At 41.9% G+C, this 17,737-nt stretch overlaps 1 protein-coding gene across 3 annotated transcripts in view; it reads left to right on the top strand.

Moving 5' to 3' along the window:
• The window catches only part of trpm4 (transient receptor potential cation channel, subfamily M, member 4), a 47,884-nt gene extending 30,533 nt beyond the window's left edge, over positions 1-17,351 (top strand). For all 3 annotated transcript variants that reach the window (XM_004916378.3, XM_002934627.4, XM_004916380.2), the window contains 19 exons: positions 45-109; positions 2,176-2,358; positions 2,836-2,935; positions 3,020-3,138; positions 4,508-4,879; positions 5,011-5,139; positions 5,694-5,823; positions 6,137-6,282; positions 7,646-7,758; positions 9,306-9,404; positions 10,398-10,829; positions 11,772-11,904; positions 12,765-12,939; positions 13,262-13,430; positions 13,973-14,154; positions 14,249-14,381; positions 14,469-14,541; positions 15,594-15,690; positions 16,655-17,351. In XM_004916378.3, coding sequence (XP_004916435.2) covers positions 45-109; positions 2,176-2,358; positions 2,836-2,935; positions 3,020-3,138; positions 4,508-4,879; positions 5,011-5,139; positions 5,694-5,823; positions 6,137-6,282; positions 7,646-7,758; positions 9,306-9,404; positions 10,398-10,829; positions 11,772-11,904; positions 12,765-12,939; positions 13,262-13,430; positions 13,973-14,154; positions 14,249-14,381; positions 14,469-14,541; positions 15,594-15,690; positions 16,655-16,659 — 2,855 coding nt within the window. In that variant the 3' untranslated portion in view covers positions 16,660-17,351. The remainder of the gene's footprint in view (positions 1-44; positions 110-2,175; positions 2,359-2,835; positions 2,936-3,019; positions 3,139-4,507; positions 4,880-5,010; positions 5,140-5,693; positions 5,824-6,136; positions 6,283-7,645; positions 7,759-9,305; positions 9,405-10,397; positions 10,830-11,771; positions 11,905-12,764; positions 12,940-13,261; positions 13,431-13,972; positions 14,155-14,248; positions 14,382-14,468; positions 14,542-15,593; positions 15,691-16,654) is intronic.
• Positions 17,352-17,737: the final 386 nt, after the last annotated feature.

Genomic DNA, 17,737 nt, shown 5'->3' with positions numbered 1-17,737 from the left:
GAGTTGAGGTTATTGTATAAACTGTGTATTTCTTATTATCTTAGGCAAAGGGAGCATTGAAATCCCAGTCCTGTGCATGTTGATAGCTGGAGAATCAAAAATGCTGGGGGTAAGTTTATCTTGCTTGTCTGAAAACATCCTAGAGGGAACATTCTCATCACTTGAGAGCTCAGTTATTCTGAGCCAAGCTTGTGCTTGTTACTTTATTTCCTTAACTACATATCTGGGAAGTCCCAGTAGGCGGGACACAGTTTTGGGCATATTTAGAACAGGGTGGAAATGGAACTTGCTATAGCAGTGGGGAAAGTCCCCACTCGATTCACTTGTATTGGATTTTTGAGGGCATGTCCATCAAAAGGTGAGCTCTGTTTTCACCTGGTGCTAAATATGCCTCTTTGTTTATTGATAGCTGTGTTTAGCTCCTGGGGGCATATTGCACTCTTAGGGAGGCCATCCATACCTATAGCCACAAGTGGTTTTCAGACTAAGCATTTGGACATATTACTGTGACCTGAAACTTATGTAAATTGGCCCTTTTTGCCCAGGAATCACTGAAATCTTTTGAAATCTGATTAATTAGCTATTCATACACTATAAGATTTGCTTGTTTGGCGAGGTCGCTGAATGTGCAAATCTTTCTCCTGATATGCCAACCTTAGGTGGGCAAAATTGGGATGATTCAAGGGCCAAACCAGGGCCGCCATCAGGGGGGCACAGGGGGGACAAGCATCCCGGGCCCGGACGTTTCTAACTTTAAAGGGGGCCGGCCGTGCTAGAGTTTTCTTAGCTCGGGCCCCCTTTAATTGAGTCCGGGCCCTGTCACTGCTGGCGTCCTCCGTTATGTCCCGGTGCTCCCTGCTCCATCTGTGCTTATATAATGTTGCGCCCCGTGCGTAGTGACGTCACACGCACGGGGCGCAACCTTTATAAAATCGCAAATGTAGCAGACAGCAGCGGGACATAGCGGTGGACGTCAAGCAAGCCGGAGGACACAGGGGAACCGGAGGAAGCAGCAGGGGAACCAAAGGAAGCAGCAGGGGGGGTGGTGAGGAACTGGAGGATGCTGGGGGGAGCTGAAGGATCCTTGGGGGGGCATGGAGGAAGCAGGAGGACACTGGGGGGGAACTGGAAGATGCTTGGGGGGAGCAGGAGGATGCTTGGGGGGGCCCTGGAGAAAGCAGCAGTATGCTTGGGGGGCCTGGAGGAAGCAGGAGGACACTGGGGGGAGCTGGAGGATGCTTGGGGGGCCCTGGAGGATGCTGGGGGGGGAGCAGGAGGACACAGTAAGCAGCAGGGAGCAGGCCATAGTATGAGTAATTTGGGGGAGGACCACCAATGTTTTAGGGGGCCCTGGCTACCACTGTCTGTGTGTACTTTGTATTTATGGGAGGAGTCACTGGGGGAGGGGCCATTGGGGGCGTGGGAGGAGGGGGGGCCTAGAAAATTTTAATTTAGTTGTGAGGGGCCCTGTGATTTCTGATGGCGGCCCTGGGCCAAACAATAGAATTACAATGGGACTACGAGTCTTCAGAGCGAGGACGTATAAATGTGCCAAGATAGCCTTTGGATAGGCCTGTTGAATAGCTCCATACAGGGGCAGACTAGCTGCTGAGTCAGTCTGAAGGACCCAAATTGGCAAATAGCCACCTTTAGTCTGTAAACAAAATAATCAACAAATGCCATCAGTTGAGTGACAAATAGAAACTTGAAAAACAATGGAATTAAACTTGCCTTCAGGGGAAAACTGAAAAACAAGACAAATGGGGCAATTTAACTTTTTTTAAAAAGTCATGACTACAAACAGCCCGTGATTGGTCACAGCAACTCTTATATTAACCTTTGGCAGCTAAAAGCCGTGGAGACTAATCGCCCTGTGTGTCTTTGCCCTTAGACAGACTGGCAGCTCATTGGTCCTGAGCAGTTTGCTCTAATTCATCATCTATGCAAAGGGAGCAAGGGCCAGAGAGAAGACAGGCTGATAGCTCATTGGTCCCTGGCAATTTGCTCAAATTCATTGAATCTCCCTACTCAATCCTTTTTGATCTTGCTCCATGTCTAGCAGCTCTGTTCACCCAACAGCCCTTGAGGGTCAAGTTTTGCATAAGAAATACAATTGTTTGAAGCAAGAATAATACCATGCAAGATAACCGTAATGTTGCCATTCTGTATTTTCAGAGGGTGTATAATGCCACTAAAAGCCCTATCCCATGTCTGCTGGTGGCTGGTTCAGGAGGTGTCGCTGACTGCTTGGCCGAAATCCTGGAGGAATCCATAGCCTTGGAGTCTATTAGAGGGCTAATAGAAGAAAAACTAAAACATTATTTTCCTAACGAGAACCTAACAAAAATGGTGGAAAAGGTAGGTGCCATAATGCAAACATGATGTTGGCCTTGTTATCGATTTCATCAACATCATGTGATCGATTTCTGGTAATGCCTTAAACTGAGGTGTAAGATGGGTCGTTAGTAGATATCAAGATTGTGAGGTGCAAAGTGCACTCCCAGAGGGTGCTACACAGCCATGTTCTTTTCACTTACCCTATATACCCTGCACCCACTGGAACTGATGCATCCTGCATCTATTGGTACTCTCTAATTTTTAGTTCGGTGCAAATGAAGTGCAAGTTAGGCGACTCTTGGATAGAGTGCTGCCTAACGCAGGTTTACCCACAGGTATTTTTGCTCCGAATCGGAGACGCTTCCCTCCTAAACCCAAAACACACCACAGCTGACCCTGTTAAGCTTCATATTAATGACTTTATCCCATACCACACAAAAGAATATTAAGGATCACTCGTCATATTAGCAGTATCTGTTCATGGCATCTCTTCCCCAGGTTGAGAGAATTGTGGAGAACAGGGATCTGGTTACTGTGTATTCAGATGCTGACGGGATTGAGGACTTTGAAACTGTGATCTTAAAAGCACTGGTAAAAGGTACATTGATTCTCTGAGCATCATTTCACCAATGTGGAACCAGTTTACCTTTAATTCAACTGCTTTTTTTCTGTCCTGTCCCAGCTTGCAAGAAACATTCAAGTGATGCCGTAGAATACCTAGATGAGCTTAAACTGGCAGTAGCCTGGAACCGAGAGGATATTGCCAAAACTGAGCTGTTTCATGGGGAGATTCTCTGGAAGGTAACATATATTAATAACAATGTAAATAGTTAACTAATATACTTGATAAGATTTCTAATTCTATACTAATTCAATGTAATTAGTCCATTCATGAAGGAGAAAGAATAGGCTCAGATGTAAAGGCGAGGAATAGGCTCAAATCTTAGGGCGTTTTGTTGCCCGCTTTTTAACATAATTGCACAAAAATACATCAGCAAGCATTTCTGCATGATTGCGTCATTTCAGTGTTTGGCAATGGCAGGGAAATTTTGGGCATTTTGCTGTCCGTATTTTAAAGTGGTGATAAAACATCCTGTGGTTCATTTATAAACACTGGGCATGTTTGGATGTGGGCAGTAACCCATAGCAACCAATCTTTTATTAGATCTTTCCAGCCAGCTGCAGGTAGAACAATGATAGCAAACTAAATACGGCAACTTAAAGGCCAACAAAAGCTGAAGATATGGCCCCCGATTTGGCACCTTTTGTACTTGTCAACTGATATCTGGCAGCATAAAAATTATGAGATGAGGACAGAATTCCTATTTCAGCTTCTTTTGACCTCAGACAAGTTACTTATGGTTTCCAGAGATACTTAATACAACAAAAGATGGCTGCCTTGGCTGCTGTACAGGGCTGTTATAATATAATATATAAATGACACATTTAAAGTGACTACAGTGGAAAAGGGTAGGTACTTCTCACTAATGCCCTTTACCATGTTTTGATCTGCCCAGTTTATAGCAATATGCAAGCACTTCTCATTGTATCAGCAACCTTTGGCCCTGAAGGTTTAATAAAAGTAGGAACTTTAGTATCAATGCTCACTGATATCTCAATATTAATACGTCTCTCCTCTGCACATAATAGTTGCTATAGTTTGTACATGATACATGCAGTTTTCAGAAGAGATATTTTATTATATTATATTATATTCTTCGCTCTGGAATATGTGAAAACCTTTTAGACTTCTTGTGTTCCAGCTCTATCCAAACTAATTGGCTGAACAAAGGCACCACCCTATGTAATGAGTGGAATATGAACTACAAGCAATGATTAAATGACTCATTTAGGCTATGAACTATCTTTGCTCACAATGTTAATTTGTTGATTTAGCTTATTGCCTTATTAGCGCGTTTGAGAGCCATCCCAACCAAAGAATGGCTTGAATTACTTTAGTAAATTGTTTTACCTCATTGCAATGAAAGAACTGGAGTGGTTAAGGTCACAATAGCGTCCTAAAGTGCTCAAATAATTATGGGTGGAGACATTTTAGGAGACTTTAATATCAGCCTTCTGTATTCTCTTATAGCCCGCTGCAGTATGGAAACCCCTTTTGATTCTTTCTGTCTGATTTCATTGGTTCCTTACATCTTGTACCCCCCATTAGGCAACTGACCTCGATGACACAATGACTGATGCCCTGATAAACAACAAGCCCAAGTTTGTGAAGCTTTTCGTGGACAATGGCTTGAACATTGTAGATTACTTAACCTATGGGCGGCTCGAGGAACTGTACAGTTCTGTGCTGGACAATACCCTTCTCTATCAACTGCTAAAGAGCAAGCACGATGAACACAGGAATTCAAAGACCAAAGACCATCATGAATTGCTATTTATGGAATCTAATGGCAAAGGAAGGGAATTCAAACTCTATGAGGTTTCCAAGATCTTACGAGACCTGCTGGGTGATGTCTGTACCACTTTCTACACACATGTCCTGGGAAATATGAAAGGTTCTGTTAACAAAAGAAACTCAGGGGTAAGTAGTATTTGGAAACCACCTAAATCTGTCTATATTGTTTGGCATACTGGCAATAAGTTACCGAACACCAGTTTCAGGGGTCAGTGTATCGCGTAATCCTATATCTTTCTTATTTCTAATATTAACAGAAAAAATCTATGGAGCAAATCGCTGTGGAAAAGTATCAACCAAGGAAGTCAACATCCCCATGGATAGATCTCTTTATTTGGGCAATATTACAGAATCGGGATGAAATGGCCACATACTTCTGGGAAATGGTGAGTCTCTAGCTTTGATAGAATTTTATCATGATTTAGTGCCCAGTAAAGCACGCCTACAGTAAAGCGCAACATGGTGGATGAGCCAAAAAGAAGCTCAACAGGAATATACATATGGGGTCATGGGACACCCCTGGAATATGATGTGGCTACACATTTTCTCAGAGTGTAATTGGCTGAATCTTTGAATATACATTTGTAGTGACCCTACAGATGAGCCAAATACATAGGCTTATATTGAAAACGGTCATATGGATCTTGGTTTTCTTTTCACCCTAAAACTGCCCAGTTCTTTCCCACTGAAATGAGTTAAGGTGTCCATACATGGGCCAGCCTGTCAATGATGTGACTGACCAGCCCACAGGCTGAATGGCTGCTTACTGTGCCATTTGTCCATTCACGTGGCTGCCAAATTTGCTTTGTTCAGTTCTTTAAAACCAACATCCCAAACTAGCCAAACAGCTCCTCCTCTGGGGCCTAGAGATCAGAAGAATATAACTCTATATATTAGAATTATCTTTTGTGCTCAGCTGTTTTCCCTTGCTGCTTTGCAGGGCTCAGAGGCTGTAACCTCCGCTCTGGCTGCTATGAAGATTCTTAAGGAGCTGTCCCGGATGGAGTCAGAGGCTGAAGAATCCTTAGCCATGAGGGATCTGGCGGCAAAGTTTGAGCAGCTTGCTATAGGTATGTACAGGTCTAAATGTACCTTCACTCACCTCTTCTTTATGGGATTATGGGTAAAACCATCAACAGAATGGGCAATCTATACAAGTATGGGATATGTTATCCAGTATACATGTAACATTAAGGGGGCCATTTAGAGATTTGAGATTTACTATGCTACAAAACGGCTATTCGCCAGCTAAAACTTGTCGAGATCATGTAGAAGTCAATGGCAGATGCTTATATAAAGTGCTTATATAAATTAGAAATGCTATTGTGTCCAAATGCTTTAACTGTGTAGGAAATGCTGAAAAGCTCATGTTTGCTCTTTCAGGAGTGTTTAATGAGTGCTACAGAAACAGTGAAAATCGAGCATTCAAGCTCCTTGTGCGGCGCTCCGTCATTTGGGGAGGAGCCACATGCCTGCAGCTGGCTTATGAGGCTGATGCCCGCAACTTCTTTGCCCAGGATGGCGTACAGGTACAGGAACATCGCCCATTTTTTATATGGTCATGTTCTTTTAGATATTTAAACTCTTACAGTTTTCTTTTTTCCTAGTTTACCTACAGTTATTCGCCCCTGAACTATTCCCTTTATATTGGCAAAATACTGTCCCCTTTCCAGTTGGTGGGACCCGGTCTTTGGGGGATTTTAGCATGCAGTGATATCTGTAGAGACCATTTTTATCAGGGAAAGTGCCATGATGGAGAAGTAACTCCTGCCACTGGCTACAAAAATTACCAACAGCTACAAACCTGCAAGCAATGTTATTATATGTATTTATAAAGTGCTGTTCAATAGTAGGGTGTATGCATCAAACATGCAGATTACCAGCAGTGATGAGAATCCCTGGAGGGATTTTTTTATATTTAATTTCACATGGGGCTAGCCATATTCTTCACTTCCCAGGGTGCCACAGCCATGTGACTTGTTCTCCGATAAACTTCAGTCACACAATACTGCTGCCCTGCAAGTTGGAGTGATATCCCCCCTCCCAGCAGCCGATCAGCAGAACAATGGAAAGGGAGAAAGATAGCAGCTCCCAGTAGGTATCAGAATAGCACTCAATAGTAAGAAATCCAAGTCCGGCTTGGGACTCCTCCAGTTCCATGGGAGTAGGAGAAACAATAGGTTAGCTGAAAGCAGTTCTAATGTGTAGCGCTGGCTCCTTCTGAAAGTTCAGACTCAGGCACACTTTACTGCTGCGCTGCAAGCTGGAGTGATATCCCCCCCCTCCCCTCAGCAGCCGATCAGCAGAACAATGGGAAGGGAGCAAGATAGCAGCTCCCAGTAGGTATCAGAATAGCACTCAATAGTAAGAAATCCAAGTCCGGCTTGGGACTCCTCCAGTTCCATGGGAGTAGGAGAAACAATAGGTTAGCTGAAAGCAGTTCTAATGTGTAGCGCTGGCTGAAAGCTCAGACTCAGGCACAATGCACTGAGATGGCGCCTACACACCAATATTACAGCTACAAATACATTTATTGGTTCAAGAATAACATTTTAAAAAGTGAATTGTTTGCTATGTAAACAGTGCAATTTAGAAATAAAAAGTACCTCATACAAATCATAGCAGAATCCCTTTAATATATTTGAATCTCAAAATAAAAATGAATGTTAGATTCATCCTTTTATGAATCAGCATGTACCTTACAGGTTAAGTAATGATCTGCAAAAGAATTTGCAGCAAATAAGGGTGAAATGAAATGCTTATACATGGGGTTATACAGGGTGTTTATTTTTTTGATAGTGACCCTATGAATATTTATCTTCACTTTTGTTTAATACGTTTGCTTTTCATAAATACTTTGTGCCGTACTAATGCATTTTATATGTATTTCAGTCAATGTTAACAGAGAACTGGTGGGGGCAGATGGCTCAGAACACCCCAGTGTGGGCGATGGTGCTGACTTTCTTCTGTCCGCCTCTGATTTATACAGACCTAATCACATTTAAGTAAGTTACATGGTGTATGTATAACTCATTTTCCAGGCCAAATAATTATATGATAAGTTCACATCTTTCTAGTTCAGTAGAACAGAATGGGGTGTGACCAACAGCCCTGTACCCAAATGCTGATGTTCTCGTGCCCCGCCATCTAATTGTACCGGCTTTGACACACTAGGTAAAAATGCCAAGGATCGCAATGGATTGGCAAGTAGTTTTCCAGTTACAGTCATGGATTCCAGAGTGACAGTGATTAACATTTATTACAATGGGAGGCGATCCTTCTGTGATTTGATCACATCAATCAAACCTCCTGGGGTGCTGTAGCTTTAACACTGCACTTACTGCAGTACCATATAATCTTCTTCCCTTCATACTGGTGCAAAAAGCTATTTTTTTTTTCATCCAGTCATCCAGTTGAGTGATTTTGTTATTCAACCAGTATCTCTCCCAAGCCTTTTACCCACTTGCCAGATATAAAAGCTACATAATTATATTAACTGCATTTAAGATAATACAGGTTATGCTCTTGTAGTTTTACCTGCCAAAGAAATGAAGCTTAAACATACCCATTGCCTGTTTCTATGGTTATGAGGACATTTTATATTTGCTTTTATTTCATTACATGTATGTAATAAAGGTTTTTAAGTTACCAAAGAAATACCTTTGGCTTATATTGGTTATAAAGCACCAAGGTTTACTTTTAAAGTATTTCAGTAGACCTACAAGCCGTGAAGTCCTTAATACCCAGGAAATGGCTATCCAAAACTGCCCCCTCTGTCACAGAATGGTACTCCACTATGGAGGAAATAAAAAAAAATTTGAAGAAATCAAAGCTATGAGACATGGTACATACTCTATTTATTACAAAATATGGTCTCACTGGAATAATTACACACTAAAGAGCACCAGTAAACCCACAGCCACTAATGGAACAGTATATCAACCCTAGCCGATTACCTACCAAGACCAATCACCTTAAGATCTATGTGACAACCATCACCCCCCCCCCCACCAGTTTAGTCACATGGTTCACCCCTTAAGACTTAAGACAGATCTCTTAATTACTACTTACTGTTAATAGAAATGTCTGCAAATATTTGTATGGAATTTTCATGCTCCCCCTTATTCTTTCTCTACTGTATCCCTATCTTGAAAAACAATAAAGAAAGAATTATAAAAAAAAAAAAGTATTTTAGTAGACTTAAGGAATGGAAATCCACATAATAGAAAGAATCCTTTCCAAAAATCCAGGTCTAAATTGTTCCAGATAACAGTCTGAAATAATATGATGACCCATAGCCTCAAACTTCCTTACAGGCTGATCAGTCTTGGGGTTACTTTATACATCGAAGATGTTCAGTGCGGCCCCTTCTGAGTGTTCAAGTCCCTGCATGGACTGCAAGCTGGACCTGACTGTGTTATATACTTTTACATTTTATCTTGGGTTACATCATTCTTGTTATTATCAGTAACAATTTCAACAGTATTCTAATAGAACATAGCTGGCAATGTATTTATATTGACCTCTTTACTATTAACCCACTCTTCTTTAGGTCTATTGACCATGAAAATGGAATAGAAAGTGCTCAGCGAATGGAAATGGACAGCCTGGATACAGACATAAAGACTACTGTTGCAGAAATCATGGAAGGGTAAGCTGACATCAGTCATAAGAGGGGTTTCAAGCAGAAAACAAGACAAGATAATGGTAACTTAAATGGATACTGTCATTAAATAGGTACTAGGAGAAGCAATAGACATTCTCACCTTATCTGGCCATCAGGCTTTGCCCCCTCCAAATAAACTACCCTGGGCTGCCTACTGGGGCAGTCCCACAATTTAGGAACCACTTTGGAAAGTGGTCTTTTCTTTCAGTTGCCATTTCTTTCACTGTCCCTTTTTTTAGACTTTTGCTTTTATCCTTAGTTTAAATCCAGATTCCAAGCCATAGACAGACAAAGACATGACTAATGCAGCGTCGAGCCTGTTGTACCCTCCCCCTGTTACCACAATAAAACAACGGACAACTTAATTGGGGAGAGAAGGCCGCAGTTGTTTATTGCAAATTATTTAATATAAACCAGCAATTATATATATATATATATATATATATAAACAACCACAATTTGTATTAAACTGTTTGTAAATCCAAACATTAAACAACAGTCAAATAACTTATATCCTCCAAAGAGGTCTGACCCTGAGCCCAGGCCCGGAGCCTGTGTCCTGTCTACTATCCAAGTCCCATTCTGGATTATCCATCTCCCTGGGGACCCCAGGCCTACCCCGTTACCCACTCACTTTACCAACTGCGCCTTTTTAATTTCCTCTGGGGCTCAAAGTCGACCCCACCCCCCACACTGTGACTATTAATTCCAACCTATTAGGGAGGGAGGGATGCTGTCGGCTCCTGCCGGAAGTCTGGTGAGCTCACATCCGGGGAAGGTCCATTTTTATTCCTTGCCCTGAACCTGTAACACTGGGATATCCTGGGGGGGGGGGGAAGGGGTTAGGGGTTGTCCTCCTAGCTTAGTCATACCCTTCTTCCCTTTCGTTTTACTTGGGTTATTGGGTCCCCGAACTGCTGTTGTTTGCCAGAAAGGAAGCAGAACATTATCTTCTGAAGAGCTTTATTTCTCTTTCAGGGAAGAGAAGGATGACAATGCAGAAGAGGTACCACTCAAAAAGATGAGTGTGAAAAAATCAAAAACGAAAAAGGCTCCCGAAGCAGAAATCATCAAAGAGAAACAGCGGCCAAGGTGGATGCAGCGCTGGAAGCAGTTCTGGAGTGCGCCGGTGACTGCCTTCTTCGGCAACGTGGTCATGTACTTCGCTTTCCTCTTCCTTTTCTCCTATGTGCTGCTGTTGGAATTCAAGATGCCTCCCCCGGATGGCCCTGCAAACTCAGAGTTTATACTTTATTTTTGGATTTTCACAATGGTGTGTGAGGAGATACGGCAGAGTTTCTTTGTGGGCACCATGCCTGTGGCGCAGAAGGTCAAGCAGTACTTGCAGGATTCCTGGAACCATGTTGACATCATAGCTTTATGTCTCTTTATCATTGGGCTGATTTGCAGGTAAGTCTGACTGGCAGAATGTGTAGATGCCCCAGAGCAGTCATGGTCAACCTTAGGCCTTCCAGATGTTGTTGAAGATTGATGTCAAGGGGCTGATTTAGTAAAATTTCTTTTTTTCTGGGCTTCAAATTAAAATTAAACTTGATCATTGTTGTATTTATAAATGTCACAATAATGCTGTTATCAGCCATTTTAGGAGCATTGGCACTCATTCTTGGAAAACAATAATGTGTTTAAGTTTCACTTGAAACTGGGTGAAATAGAAAACAATGAAGTAAATAACTTCCCCTTGAAAAATGTGTTAAGGACGGGCTGTCACAGACTATTCTATTCCTCTACTATTGCAAGCCTCCATAGGACTCAATGGTACTGGACAGATAAAACCTGCCAATTTTTTTTTTGCCAATAAACAGTTTTTCGAGAAACCCATTCGTAAATCTCGAAAATATCTAGAAGTTATTGGAAGGCTGGGAAGTTGCTTTTTAAAAAAAAACAAAACATCCCAAGGGCCTCTAGGTTGCCAGTCACTGCTCCAGACAGTATAGGGAGGAAAATATTAGAGACATTTCTTGTTTGAATGTTTGTTCCTGCACTTATTTGTTTTTTTATCAACCAAGTAAATTGTTTGAGAAACATTCCATTTGATAAATACAGGCTGGGAATACTGGAAACCATCATCTAGTAAGCTTTGATTTCAAACTGGACCCATTATACCAGATTGTGGGCCACATATCCGGCACCATTGTGATTTCTTCCAATTGTTTTAGTTCTTTTCCCAAGTAGAGACAAGGGGGGGGGGGGGAACACATTTTTTCATGGCAGAGGTGCAGATGAATACAAGATTTTAAGAAATAGTTCAACCCTACTACATTTCCAAATTTGGTGGAATAGATACCCAGTGGCGCATACTCAGGACCCCTAACCGTTACTGTCTCCCTGCAGGATGTTTAATGAATCGTTTGAAGCTGGCCGCACCATCCTCTGCTTCGACTTCATGGTCTTTACTCTCAGGCTGATCCACATCTTTGCTGTCAACAAACAGCTGGGGCCAAAAATCATTATAGTCAGAAAGATGGTGAGTAATAGAATGATTTGCCAATACAAAAGGTGTGTATTTATGATTATTTATTGTAGTGCTGTACAGGTAGGGAAACCCACAACCATAATATAACAGATTATTGTACTTTATGTGATTATGATTATGTTTATGATCATGTGGTCTTGCCAAGAACTTCAGAACTGTGGAAGTCATGTCCAAAAGGCCATTACTATTTATTTTCATTGATTTTGCTGCCTCATAAGTCCAATTCACCTATCAAAAACCTGATTAATGAGCTTTAGTATTCTACTGTTTTTGCTTCATTGAATTGTCTTACAAATGACAACTATCCAATAAATATTAGGGGGATGTTTTTTCCCCTAATCCATAGCAGGCACTAATCTCATTTTTCTTTATATTGTCATATTAATGATCAGTAACTTTTATCATTACAACTCTATTGAACTTCTTCAGTTATTTAATATTTAACCAGTTATTGTTTATTTTGTTCCAGAGCAGAAAATAATTGCCCGGAATGTGGTTCTACATTCCCAAGTAGATATATCTCTACTGATTAGATAGATTGCTACTTGATTAAGTTAGCCTTTGAAAAGATTACAGCCTTCAAATTCAACCCTTCCAAATTAGTGATAAGTGGGTTGACCCAAAACCCAATGGACACTTGGGTTTATCCACAGGCTGGGCAGGTTTGAGGCATGTAGGTGAGCCCCTGGTGTATGTTTGGGCAGGCAGAAGGTCAAACTTCAAGCTTGGTGCCTTTGTTTGGTGATGTAATAACGCTGACCCCTAACCTATGAAGGTTGATCCCACCCATAAATGAGTCTTGAGGGGAGCAGAGGTTTTTAGCTCATTTTGTCCTTTGTGTTTTTTTGCAGATGAAAGATGTTTTCTTCTTTCTCTTCTTCCTGGGTGTCTGGCTCATTGCTTATGGAGTTACCACCGAGGGCCTGCTTCATCCCACCGACATGCGCCTCAGCTGGATCTTCCGCCGGGTCTTCTACAGGCCTTATCTCCAGATCTTTGGTCAAATCCCACAGGAGGAATTTGATGGTGAGAGAAGCATATTTCAGTATCCTGAACATGATATAAACCCTTTATACCCACTGAACAAATAGATTGCAGGGATGTACCATTCTCTGAACAGAAAATAACTAAATTTAAATCTGTATTGCTCATTTTAATGAATGCAGATGGCTAGGGTGCATTGATTGTAAACCGATTTAGGTAGGTTATCAGCACAATGAAGCCTTTCTGTTTGAGGTTTGTGCCAGCTAAATTGGGCACGCACTGTGTGCATGTAAGAGAATGCCCATTTCCTGCCCATGGGAATATCTTGATAAGCAAACTGAGGTCCTGTTCTTTTCCCTTAAAGCTTCCAAGATTGCTTCTTCCAACTGCACAAATGACCCTATCGCCATCATGCTAGAAGAAGCAGAGCCTTGTACCAACACATATGCCAACTGGCTGGTCATTCTCCTGCTTGTCGTTTTCCTGCTGGTTGCCAATATCCTTCTTCTGAACCTGCTGATTGCCATGTTCAGGTGATGACCTGGGGAAGGGCTGAGCAAGGGTTCCTAATTCAATGTGTATTTCATTGTACCTTTTTTAGGCAAAGAAACAGCTGTCACCACCCAAACTGCCTGCCACTGACTTTAATAGCCATCACCTGTCACCAGCGGCCAGTGGCAGGCAGCATGGGCAGTGTTTTTCAGTCGGCAGAGAAAACTAATACTTGTGCCATTAGCCTTTGCATTCTATTCATAGTAGAATGGGTTTTCAGTTACAGGTTATCAAAATAATATATTATATGCTGTCTTTTTGAGTCAGGGACCCCATGTAAGGGTCCTTAGATCTTACACGTTGGGCGTTGCATCTGCAGAGTAATAACAACTGCAGTAAATGTTTAAGACTGCTGAATCCTTTGTGTTTATAGAGAATATATAAACCAAGGCAAGCAATATATTATTCCTCTTTCTATTCTAGATAAATTGGTATGTTCTGCATCATGAACCCAACTATATGTAGTATATATTTTCTCTTCCGATATTATGACACTTACTCTTCTCTATTCTTCCATCTTCAGTTACACCTTCTCCAAGGTCCAAGGCAACAGTGATATCTATTGGAAATTCCAGCGTTACAATTTAATAGTGGAGTATCACAACCGCCCGGCCCTCGCTCCTCCATTCATCATCATCAGCCATATCAACACCTTCATCAAGCGCAAGATTCGCAAGGTGGCATCTCAGAAGATCAGACATTTCAGTGAGTGCTTTAGAATCCATAGACCGTCGACCCTTGCTTTGTTTGTTGTCCTTTAGCTGCCATCTAATGGGCTAATACTGTCCTGTATCCTCAGTGCTGGAACTGACAGAGACTCTAGACAATCGAATGCTCATTTGGGAAGCTGTGCAGAAGGAGAACTACATGGTCAGTGTTGCCAAGCATAAAAGGGACAGCGACACGGAACGTCTGCGCAGAACCTCACAAAAGTAAGAACCCACCACTATTTCCACCAGTAAAAAATACTGTCTAATCTGGTCTGTAAACAACCTGGCATCATTATTTTCCCTCTGCAGGGTTGATAATGCCTTAAAACTGCTGAATGAGATTAAGGAACATGACCGAAGGTTGAAAGCAATGGAAAATGAGGTAAAGTGCTAAACAGGGTACTGTATTTTTGGGAGTGTTTTAAGGGAATACTGCTAAGTTTTAAAAGGGACTTGAGCTAAAAAATGCTCAATGGTCCCCATGTTTCCTCATATATAAGAGGCTACCACAGTTCAGTGCTGGAACACAGGTGTTCACCTAACCAAAGCTACCACATCTTGTGTATATATATTTTTTTTTCTAAGGTGAGGATAAGTGTAAATATATATAATTTACATTGGGACCTCATCTTAGAAAAATGGCTATGATGCAATGACAAACTTGACATATAAGAAATGGACCATCACTCAGGAGGTTTCCGTGTACTTTTTTTTATAATATTTATATGATATTGCTACTTTGAGCACATAGGACTGACCTTGTTGAGTGCAGGGGAGTTGCATATAAGTGCAAGGATTATTGGCAATGGCAGCATTCCAGTTAGTTTCCAATAGTACCCAGGCTGCACAGGACTCATTGGGTCATTCCATTGCTGGAACTAGGAGGAAGGGGTGACATTGTTTCACTCACATAACTGGGGGGCAGTGGTTCTTAAGTTAATAACAAATTATTGACAACAGGTAGATACATATATCACATCATTTCTTTAAGACATTACAATATCATACAGAAAAATAAAGAACTGAATACATACAGGAGCTGTCCTACCACTAGCTAGTCCTTCATCACAGGTCCCTTATCCCTGACCACTACTAAGGTCTGATTTAGCCTCTACCACAGGCTTCTTGCACCCTCCACCATCTATCATAAAAGAAGTCCATGATAACTGACATTGCTACCATGGTTACTTTTTATATACCTAATGGAAAACCTTTTGACAACTCATCCCCAATGGGGGCCTCCCCTACATCTGTATAGGGCTCCTTCTTCACACCCACCCAAACAAACCAGCTTTTCTTATCTAAGGCAATTAAACAAAATGGTGAATAAAAACAAAAATGGTAGACTATATCCCTGCCTCCCTACACAAAGTACGAAACAATCAATTACTGATTCTTTTTAAACCATTTACCCTCTTTTGTAAATTTTCCTAGATGGAATACTGCCGTAACGCACTTTCCTGGATAGTAGAAGCACTTCAACAGAGCGAGGTTGTGAAAACCACTAGGAGTCCCCCAGTTTTTAGTGAAGGTAAGTGGAAAGCCTTTAAAACGTCATTCTCAGCCGCCTAACTGCAGTCCCTACGTAAAAGTGAGAGATTGTGGGCCAGTTGATTAACTTTATTTGTGAGCCGGAAATATGTGGGAATATATAGGGAAATTTGTATTGTACTGCTAGAGACACCATATACCCTAATCCAGTGATCCCCAACCAGTGGGTTGCAAACCGCATGTTGCTCACCAACCCCTTGGATTTTACTCCCAGTGGCTTCAAAGAAGATGCTTATTTTTGAATTTCTGGTTTAATGGCAAGTTTTGGTGCATAGAAACCAGGTGTACTTCTAAACAGAGACTTCTATAGGCTGCCAGCCCACATAGGGGATACCAAATAGCCAACCACAGCCCTTAAGGTGGCCACACACGTGGCGATGGTCGCACAAAAAGATCGTTCCAATCCGCCACTAACGTTCAGGGCTGAAACATCAGATACTGAGGTAGAAACAATAGGATTTCTACCTCCTTCTGCCGATTCAGCCCTGAAGGCAGATTTTGCTCAGGTGCCTTCTATGGCGTCCCATCAAAACCTTTTAACTGGCCCGATCGGCGAGTCGACCGATATAAGCAGCTTCCTACGATATCGGTCGCCTCGCTGACTTGCCATACACGCACCGAATATCATATGAAACAAGGTTTCGTACAATATGCATTTATGGCCAGCTTTAGTTTGCCCCCTAGGTATATTTTCCATGCTTGTGCTGCTCCTCAACTCTTTTTACATTTGAATGTGGCCCATAAAAATGGCTGGGGATGCCTGCCCTAATCTAAACAATAAAACAAAACCCAAGCATCCCCTGTTCCCCAAACACAGATGAACTGCATACATGGGAGTGTCTGCTCAGTCACTGTCTTTGGAAACACATGACATTAAGGCTACCAACGAGGCTACAAAGTTGATTCCATCACCATGTGCTAATATCATAGTCTTCTCTTCACAGGTTAAGGAAATCTCTATTCAGCCGAGAAAGAATTGCTGCTACCAACTGCTGAGGCTTCCACCATCTTCTCTTGCCCCTATGGACCAGTAGTCTACCTGTTCTTTGCTACGTTCATAGAATTTCATCAGTGGTTTAGTCAGTGACATGAACCTCTCACCCCACAAAAAACAGGGCGCCTAGAGTCACAGTTTCTCAATACTAAGAACTTCAATACTGTAGGAAAATCTTTTTTCTTGATGGACAATGGAATTCCTGGTGTAAGACTCAATATTCCTAGAGCGGACCCTTTCCATGTGTAAGAACAGGAAGGATTTGCCTTCTCATCCAGCCTCCAAGTATGGTACATACAGAACTTTTTGTCTCATCTCAACACAAGGAATCTCAATGTAGCTCTGAGCTGGCAATGAACAGAGATGGACCACATGGACCACATACAGTGACTGCTGAGTGCCGCACACTTGGCTGGACTTTCTGCACTCATGGCTGTTATAGGGCTGTCTGTAGTGCTGCCCACTCTTTCATGATTACTAATTTCAACTAAATGTATGACTTCTCCAAAGAGAAGTTCAAAAATTTTAAAGGGGAACTCCACCCAAACACAAGCTTTTTGAAAAGTAACCATAATATCAAGCAACTTTGCAATATACATCAAGTAAAATATGCAGCCTTTTCATGATTTTATTGTAATAATCTGGTTTGGAACAGTTCCCTAAGCCCCGCCCCCTGTTCCCCTGCTGACCTGGCTGACTACTTTGTGACTCAAAATGTAACAGTAGTCGCCTGTCCCTCAGCCTGCCTTCAGCCTGCATCCTCCCAATCCCACAATTCCCTGCACACGTGATGTCAATAAGGAAAGGAACATCACAGAGCAATGCATTGTGGGTTATGTAGTTCCTGCATGCTGTCTGTAAGCTGTGGAGAAGTTGTCACAATTTGTAACATCAATGTTTTAGTCCCTCCTCCCCTGCCAGGATTTCAAATGATGCAGAAAGAGAAGAACTGTTTTGCAGCTGGATTTCAATGGTATTTATTCCTACGTTTTGAAGGAACAGATACAGTGATAGGTATATTAGGGGTTTCTGT

Source organism: Xenopus tropicalis, chromosome 7, assembly GCF_000004195.4.
Source record: "Xenopus tropicalis strain Nigerian chromosome 7, UCB_Xtro_10.0, whole genome shotgun sequence".
Classification (NCBI taxonomy): domain Eukaryota; kingdom Metazoa; phylum Chordata; class Amphibia; order Anura; family Pipidae; genus Xenopus; species Xenopus tropicalis.
The sequence above is the reverse complement of the archived record's forward strand: the minus strand, read 5'-3'. Positions and strand labels throughout refer to the sequence as shown.